Genomic DNA, 9,275 nt, shown 5'->3' on the forward strand with positions numbered 1-9,275 from the left:
GCATGTGTATATCATGCTTTTTGTATTTTTTATGTTGTTCAGGATGGATATATGATTAATCCTGAAGTGAAGGAGGAAGCAGAGGATCAGTATGTGATGAATGCGTTGTGTAAGGAGGAGGAAATGCCTACAGAGAACAGCACAGGTGAGGAATAAACACTAAATCCAGAAAAGAGTCCCAGATTCTCCTTGTTCAGTCACTACAACAATCTCTTCTTCTCCCCTCCCCCTCCTCTGTCAGTAGACAGTAATGGGGGGGACGGAATGTGTCTAGTGGGGGGGAGTCAGGAGCCATCAGCCTCTATTAGACTCCGGCTCTCCTCCTCACATCATGTCATTGTGTGTTACCAGCCAAGAGACGTGACCAGTCCCCCCCCCACACACACTCTCTGGGGTCTCTCATACATCTCACTACGGGGGGCTTCACTCTCATCTTTATTCACAGACCCCGGAGACCCTCAGAGAGATGTCAAAGCTGAGAAGGAGGAAGAGGGATGTGTGAGGATCAAAAAGGAGGAAGAAGAATCCAACGTGAGGATTAAAGAGGAGGAAATCCCTGCAGAGATCAGCACAGGTGAGGAATACACACTAAATCCAGAAAAGAGTCCCAGATTCTCCTTGTTCAGTCACTACAACAATCTCTTCTTCTCCCCCCTCCTCTGTCAGTAGACAGTAATGGGGGGACGGAATGTGTCTAGTGGGGGGAGTCAGGAGCCATCAGCCTCTATTAGACTCCGGCTCTCCTCCTCACATCATGTCATTGTGTGTTACCAGCCAAGAGACGTGACCAGTGTCCCCCCACACACACTCTCTGGGGTCTCTCATACATCTCAGTACAGGGGGCTTCACTCATCTCTATTCACAGACTCCGGAGACACTCAGAGAGATGTCAAAGCTGAGAAGGAGGAAGAAGGACATGTGAGGATCAAAAAGGAAGAAGAAGGATCCAATGTGAGGATTAAAGAGGAGAAGGAAGGACATGCGAGGATCATAAAGGAGGAAGAAGAATCCAACGTGAGGATTAAAGAGGAGGAAATCCCTGCAGAGATCAGCACAGGTGAGGAATAAACACTAAACCCAGAGAAGAGTCCCAGATTCTCCTTGTTCAGTCACTACAACAATCTCTTCTTCTCCCCCCTCCTCTGTCAGTAGACAGTAATGGGGGGACGGAATGTGTCTAGTGGGGGGGTTCAGGAGCCATCAGCCTCTATTAGACTCCTCATATCATGTCATTGTGTGTTACCAGCCCAGAGATGTGACCAGTCTCCACCCCACACACACTCTCTGGGGTCTCTCATACATCTCAGTAGTACAGGGGGCTTCACTCTCATCTCTATTCACAGACTTGGGAGGCACCAGAGCCACTCAGAGAGATGTCAAAGCTGAGAAGGAGGAAGAGGGATGTGTGAGGATTAAAGAGGAGGAAGAAGAATCCAACATGAGGATTAAAGAGGAGAAGGAAGGACATGCGAGGATCAAAGAGGAGGAAATCCCTGCAGAGATCAGCACAGGTGAGTAATAAACACTAAATCCAGAAAAGAGTCCCAGATTCTCCTTGTTCAGTCACTTCAACAATCTCTTCTTCTCCCCCCTCCTCTGTCAGTAGACAGTAATGGGGGGACGGAATGTGTCTAGTGGGGGGAGTCAGGAGCCATCAGCCTCTATTAGACTCCGGCTCTCCTCCTCACATCATGTCATTAAGATGTGACCAGTCTTCCCCCACACACACTCTTTAACAGCTCATACTTTGGATTGTTCTTCTACATTGTCCTCATCCTCCAGGATGGTGTTTTAGGGAGTACAGATCTCCAAGGAGAGCCATGTTCTCTTTGAGGTTCACTCCGAGATGGAACCCTGATCTCTATCTTTGACTCTTCCTGTTCTTCTCCGTTTCTTATTTCCTCTAGATGGACGTGACATACGGGTGGAAACGTTCACCTGTTCTGAGTGCGGCCAATGTTTTGCCGAGAGAGCCGAGTTCATCTCACACTGGAGAAGTCATACAATGCAGAAGACCTATCCGTGTCCCAAATGCTGGAGATCCTTCAACGAGAGAGCAAAGCTGATGGTGCACGCAAGCAGTCACAAACAAGAGAAGCCATTGTCCTGCACCCAATGTGGCCTGTGTTTCAGCGACCAGTCCTACCTTCTCAGCCATCAGAAGGTTCACACGGGAGACATATTGTCTTGCGACGAATGCGGCGACATATTCACGGAGGAATCCTACCTCCTCCGGCATCAGAAGGTGCACACTGGCAAAAAAATCTATTCCTGTTCGGAGTGCGGCCGGTGTTTTCCCATGGAGTCCAATCTTATTAAACATAAACTAGTCCACTCGGGGGAGAAGCCCTACACCTGCCACAAGTGTGGGAAAAGCTTTAGAGAGAGGCGCAGCCTTTGGGCCCACCGCTTTCAACACCAGAAGCGTTTTTCCTGCCTGGCGTGCGGGAAGTGCTTCGTATCCAATTACGCTGTCCTCCGACACCAACGGGTTCACACGGGGGAGCGTCCGTTTACATGTTCCGAATGCGGCAGGAGCTTTTCGTACCAATCCTGCCTCAGGACGCACTGTAAGAAGCATTCGGGGGTAGAGTTGAAGCCGTACACCTGCTCAGAATGCGGCCAGGATTTCAGTCGCAAGTCGGACCTCTTCAGCCACAAGAGGTTCCACGTGGCCGAGGAGCCCCACAAGTGCTCGGAGTGCGGGAGATGTTTCGTAAGCAAGAAGATCTTACAGAGGCACCAGAGCAACGTTACCGATGAGACGAGTATGTTCACGTGTTCTGAGTGCGGAAAGTCCTTCCCGTGGAGGGGCTGCCTCATCTACCACAAGAGCGAACATAACAACTGGAAGCCAAGGAGATGATAGGACGGGGTGGGGTGGGAGGGACACGCATGTGGTTTTGCCTGTTTTTCAGGAATATCTGTGATTTTTCACCTAAAACTGTCAATAATATCAGTTTTTTGAGACAGGAGATGCTTTTGTGACGTCTATCTCTGATTGGATCCTACTGCTACCCCTTCCATTCCTAGTCTAAGTGCAGGGAATGGGTGGCTGATACCGAAACAGATTCGGCTAATTGCCCCATGGGCCTTTACCCACTTGAGTACCGGCCCGTATACACCCCTTCAGTACACGTAACACCATTCATGCGGGTCCTCGTCCTACACAGGGGCACGCAACACTCACATAATATGGCCAGTCCAATGACACTACCTGTGTGTTGGGGTGGGAGAAGGCTGGAACACTTGGAGAAACCCCATGCAGACATGGCTACAGCTTTCAAACTCCAAGCAGATATCACCCCGGTCACCCCAGAGCTGCAAAGCGTGTATACTAACCTCTGAGCAACCATAGTGACAATAGCTGCACTATAGGTCATATCAGGGCAGTAGAAAGGGCCTCGCCGGGGGCGCAGCCAGGGCTGTGCCCCCTCACCCCTGTTGCAATGGCGAGCCATAGAAACAGGGGCGCCAGGCGGCCAACACAGAGCGCCAGGGAGTAGAATGACAGCCTGCAGCTTCTCGGATTGCCCCACGTGACAGGGTACTGTATGGGCAGAGGCAGCGGGGATCCGAGGAGAAATGAAGCGATGAAGCCAATAGTAGGGCGTAGAAGGGAGCCGTCTTCCAGGATGGCCGAGCGGTGAGGAGAGAGCCACTTGGCCAGGATCCGACAGCTGGCGTCTCTCTCTCCTCACCGCTCGGCCATCCTAAAGTGACAGCGCTCCCTCCTCCGTCCCCCCTCTGCCGGCTTCAGCGCTTCATTTCTCCTTGGATCCCAGCTGCTTCAGCCCATATAGGCGGGGGAGAGCAGCGGCGACCTGAGCAGAAGCTGCAGGCTATGCCGCCACTCTGTGAATGGCTGAGCGACTCAGGATGGAGAGCGAAAGATCGGGAAATATCTGTAAAATGTTCCGATCCTCTGTGTGCAGAGCAAACACTGGACTGATCAGGTACTATGTGTCCCCAGTTATGTCCCCCAGGGCAGTACCCGGACCCCCATACATGTCCCCCAGGGCAATACCCGGACCCCCATACATGTCCCCCAGGGCAGTACCCGGACCCCCATACATGTCCCCCAGGGCAGCACCCAGATCCACCAGACATGCCCCCCATGGCAGTACCCGGATCCTCCATACATGTTCCCCAGAGCAGTACCCAGATCCACCATACATGTCCCCCAGGGCAGTACCCGGACCCCCATACATGTCCCCCAGGGCCGTACCCGGATCCCCATACATGTCCCCCAGAGCTGTACCCAGATCCACCATACATGTCCCTCAGGGCAGTACCCGGATCCCCATACATGTCCCCCAGGGCCGTACCCGGATCCCCATACATGTCCCCCAGAGCTGTACCCAGATCCACCATACATGTCCCTCAGGGCAGTACCCGGATCCCCATACATGTCCCCCAGGGCCGTACCCGGAGCCCCATACATGTCCCCCAGGGCCATACCCAGATCCACCATACATGTCCCCCAGGGCCATACCCAGATCCACCATACATGTCCCTCAGGGCAGTACCCGGACCCCCATACATGTCCCATCCATACGTGCATTGCTTACAGCTCCCTCACGTGACCTGTACAGGTGCCTGGACCGGGGTGACATCACATTCTGGCTCCCGGCACCTCTACAGGGCCCGCAAGGGAGCCTTCACAAGCAATGCACATATGGATGGAGCTCCAGCACAGCAGCCCACACTGGACCCCAGGCTCCAGTTCTCATAAGGTAGGGAGACTGGGTGGACTTTAAAACATTTTTAATTGAACATTATTTGGAGTGTGTATGAGAATGTGTCTGTTGCTGTGCATCTATGTCAGTGTTTTTGAGGGCCAGTTCACACTCGCACAGTCTATTAATCGCGTAGTACCATGTCATTAACGCACTGTACCACGCAATCGCACCTACCGTGCATTCTGGTGTGGGAGGCGTGTTGCAGTGCCACCCACCCACAGTTCGTACGCCTGCACCGGAACGCGCGGTACCCTAATGCTATACGTTCCATCGCAGTGCGACTTGGGTCGTGACTTAATGGCCGATGACAAATGTGGGTCCTGAGGTCACACAAGTTGAGGAGCACTGATCTAACGTGACATCTAAAATGTGAGTAACCCATGAAGACTATACTCTAGAGCATGTGGTTCTCAACCCGTGTGACCTCGGGACCCACATTTTTTCCTCGGCCATTAAGTCGCGACCCAATTCACACTGCCACAGAAAACACTGCATTAGCGTTCCGATGCGGGGGGCGTACGAACTGTGGGTGGGAGGTGCGTTTGGGGTACCATTCAAATGAATGGCAACTAAAGACACCTCCGACACCAGAATGCACGGTAGCTGTGATTGCGTGGTACAGTGCGTTAATCGCACAGGACTGCGCCATTATTGCGCTGTACTAGAGTGAACGGGCCCTCAAAAACACTGACAGACACACACAACCACAGACACAATCTCACACACTCCAAACATTTTTTTATGTATTTTTTTTTTCTCCCTGGGGTCCAGTGTGGGCTGCGGTGCTGTGACGGATCTCCATCCATATGTTCATTGCTTGTACATCTCCCTTGCACGCCCTGTAGGGGAACGGCCCGGTACATGGCTTTCTGACTGAACGGATGCGAAGCTCGGTCTGGCTGGAGGGTTGGCGGCGGCAGAAGCCTGTGGTGTGGTGCCCCCTGGGGGTGGCGTCCCAGGGGTGCATCAGAAAATCACTAGGGTGTGGGACCCCACACCATATTGCATTTTTCTGCACTCCGCCTCCGTGACAGGCCTTATGGCTAGTCCGGGGCAATATTTTTGCACTCCGGCCCCTAAGGCCTGTCAGCGTGGTGCACTGGCACTTTACATTTATGCACGATTGGCACTTTTTTATTTTACATTTTGACCCACAGATTGCTGAGGGTGCGGGTACCTTCGGGGCCCATTCCCGATGTGTGTGGGGGGGGGGAGATTATATAGGGTTCTCTGTCTCCTCCCACCCAGGGGGTCTCTCTTCGGGAGAGCCCCCCCACCCAGTACTGTGAGGGACCTGTTTCGGCAGGTCCCCAAAGGATCGGGGTCCACCGGCCTTCGGGTTGGTGGACCAACAGACTCAACCCCTCAAGCCCCGGGGGGTTGTGGTCCCTTCTTTATTGAAGGACCAAGCACCCATGTGCACGTTTTTGTGTGCTGTGATTTCACGGTTCACTTTTTTTGTTCACAGGGGTTTGTTATCGATGCACGTTCCACGGGCTTCAAAAATCTCTTGCACGCCCTGTAGAGGAGCCGGGAGACAGACTGTGATGTCACCATGGCACCTCTGTGGGACACGTGAGAGAGCTGTAAGCAATGCACGTATGGATGGAGTTCTCACGGCCATAGCCCCAGCCTGCCCCACTCCAAGCTGACACTCGGCACTAGGCAGCATATTTTGAATGGCTGCCTGGCACGAGAACGCACAGTGCTGCGCTACGGGGAGGCAGAGGAGCCTCTGGCCTAGAAAAGTCGAAGGCACTGAAAACGGGGTTGTGACCCACTTTTGGGTCACGACCCATCCGGTTGAGAACCAAGGACCTAGAGCAGCGGTTCTCAACCTGTGTAACCTCAGGACCTACATTTGTCCTTGGTCATTAAGTCGCGACCCACGTTGCACTGCACTGCACTGGAATGCACTGCATTTGGGTGCAGGCGATCGGACTGCGGGTGGGAGGTTCATTTGGGGTGTCATTCAAACGCAACGCACCTTCCACACCAGAACACGCATTGCGTGGTAGAGTGCATTCATCGCATGGGACTGAGTGATTAACGCGCTGTACTAGTGTGAACGGACCCTCAAAAACACTGACAGACACACACAACCACAGACACAATCTCACACACTCACAGACATTCTCACACATACACACTTTTTTAAGACCCACCTCTCCCTACCATATGGGAGAACTGGAGTGGATCCTCAGCCTGGGGTCCAGTGTGGGGTGCGGTGGTGTGCTGGAGCTCCATCCATATGTGCATTGCTTGTACAGCTCCCGTGCGTGCCCTGTAGAGGCGCCGGGAGCCAGAATGTGACGTCAGTGCAGTCCAGGCACCTTCACGGGGCACATGTGAGGGAGCTGTAAGCAAATGCATGTATGGATGGAGCTCCCTTATGGCCATACTTCCATCCCACCCCCACCTCAAGCTGACACGCAGGGCCATATTTTGAATAGCTGCAGGGCACAAAAACTAGGGGGAGGCTGAGGAGTCTCTCGTCTAGAAGGAAGGCATGTGGCGACCCACTGAACATAGGGTCGCGACCCACTTTTGGGCACGACCCTCCAGTTGAGAACCAAGGCTCTAGACCAGTGGTTCTCAACCTTTCTAGGGCCGGGACCCCTTGGTAACATTTGCCAAGTTGTGGTGACCCCCAACGGTAAAATTTAGGGTTGACACGGCTGCTGCAGCGACATCTGGCGGCGTGGCGGGAAAACTGACACTGCTGCGCTAGGAGGGGGCTGAGGAGGACTCTCAGCACAGCAGAAATCACACAGCGACCCACAGGTTGAGAACCACTGCTGTAACAGCTAAAATGGCAAACCATATAACACAAGCCGAGGGTGTCAGCTTTTATTATTAATAATAATAATGATGATAATCACTAGATGGGGACCTGATGGAGAACTGCAGGTCCCCCTCTGCTGATTGACAGCAGCAGTGGGCGGGTGCAATAGCTAGTTTGCTATTGCAAAGTGAAATAGCCAATAGGAATCTAGCTATGCATTCCTATGCTGATATATTTATTTTCTTCTGACTTAAGGCGGCCGGGGCTCCGATGTCAGAAATTATTTTTTTTTAAACGATCGCAGCGAAAGGTTTACTCTGCTCGATCGAGCAGATTAAACTTTCCGGGAGAAAGTGTTTCTCTCCCGGGCGGCCGGGAGCCGATATCTAATAGCGGGAGACTCCCGGGAACCCCTGGCAAATTGTCATTCGACCCCCGAAGGGGTCCCGACCCACAGGTTGAGAACCGCTGCTCTAGAGGGACATCTGAAGTGTAACTGATGATTTCTATACCCTACTATAGGACCAACAGACATGGAGGTGTAAAGATATTTAGAACAGGAGGAATGCTACTGGATGGGAACGTGCGCTTGTGTTTAAAGGAGAACTATGAGGTGAGTGCTTTCCACTCACCTCATAGTTCTAGCCGACCTGTGACAATGAGAACCATTATGCAGTAATGCCGAATACCGCCAGCTATAGAGGACTACAAATCCCAGCAATACATTACACAGCAATGCAGAATACCGCCAGCTATAGAGGACTACAAATTCCAGCAATGATTATACAGTAATGCAGAATGTGACAGACTCCCTGATACCCCGACTGGATATCTCCGTCTTCAGCCTGTTCCCTGAGTGCTGGAACTAGAAGCGGTGACTATGGCATGGAAGGCTTACTCCAAGAATCAGACAAGACTGACTTTGGAGTGAAACAAGAACTGCTTTATTGAGGCCGAGCACACAGAATTTATATCTGACAGGATCAGATTAGAGTTCATTGTTACATGGAAGAGTTTCCTCCCCCAGACAGCCGGGTGCCGCATTGTATTGTCTTACTTAGAGAGGAGCTTAATCTCATCACTCTAACAATGGCCCCTCCAGCCAACCTGCTGCCTTTGGAACAATGGTTTCCATCAAGTCACATAGTGACCGGCTCTCACCAGATAAAATAGTAAACTGTAAAACACACACAGCACACAAAGTCCCCCGGGGCAATGAATCTTTGCAGCCCTAGGTTCGTCACACAGAATACCACCAACTATAGAGGACTACAAATCCCAGCAATACATTATACAGCCTTGCGGAATAATAGCATCAGCTATAGAGGACTACAAATCCCAGCAATACATTATACAGCCTTGCGGAATAATAGCATCAGCTATAGAGGACTACAAATTCCAGCAATACATAGAGCAATGCAGAATAATAGTATATACATTTGTCACATACTCTGTGCTGCTGCTCTACTCTGGGGTTCTGGCCTAAGGTATTGTGCAGAGCTTGTCTGGGGTGGGAAAGGTTAGGGAGATGTGCGGGTGGCAGAAGCGCTGCAAGCAGGCATTGCGTGGCTCCCCAGAAGGCGGCCGCAAGGTCCCCAGCCGGACCTAAGACACCTAAGTCAATTTGAAAAATGTAAGTGCTGGTATCGGTTTTTAGTATTGGGACAGAGGTCAGTGATAAAGCAGAGTGCATTGGTCAATAATGTGTCGCAGAGTGCTGAGCTCAGTAATGTAACACAAAGTGCGGA

At 52.0% G+C, this 9,275-nt stretch overlaps 1 protein-coding gene across 1 annotated transcript; it reads left to right on the forward strand.

Annotated features, from left to right (window-relative positions):
• The first annotated feature begins 2,005 nt into the window (after nt 1-2,005).
• On the forward strand, nt 2,006-2,866 carry LOC108802265 (oocyte zinc finger protein XlCOF6-like). Its single transcript, XM_018574135.1, has one exon. It carries the CDS (start codon nt 2,006-2,008, stop codon nt 2,864-2,866), a length of 861 nt encoding a protein of 286 aa, XP_018429637.1.
• The last annotated feature ends 6,409 nt before the right edge of the window (nt 2,867-9,275 follow it).

Source organism: Nanorana parkeri, unplaced genomic scaffold, assembly GCF_000935625.1.
Source record: "Nanorana parkeri isolate BGI_ZX_2015 unplaced genomic scaffold, ASM93562v1 scaffold2755, whole genome shotgun sequence".
Taxonomy (NCBI): Eukaryota; Metazoa; Chordata; class Amphibia; order Anura; family Dicroglossidae; genus Nanorana; species Nanorana parkeri.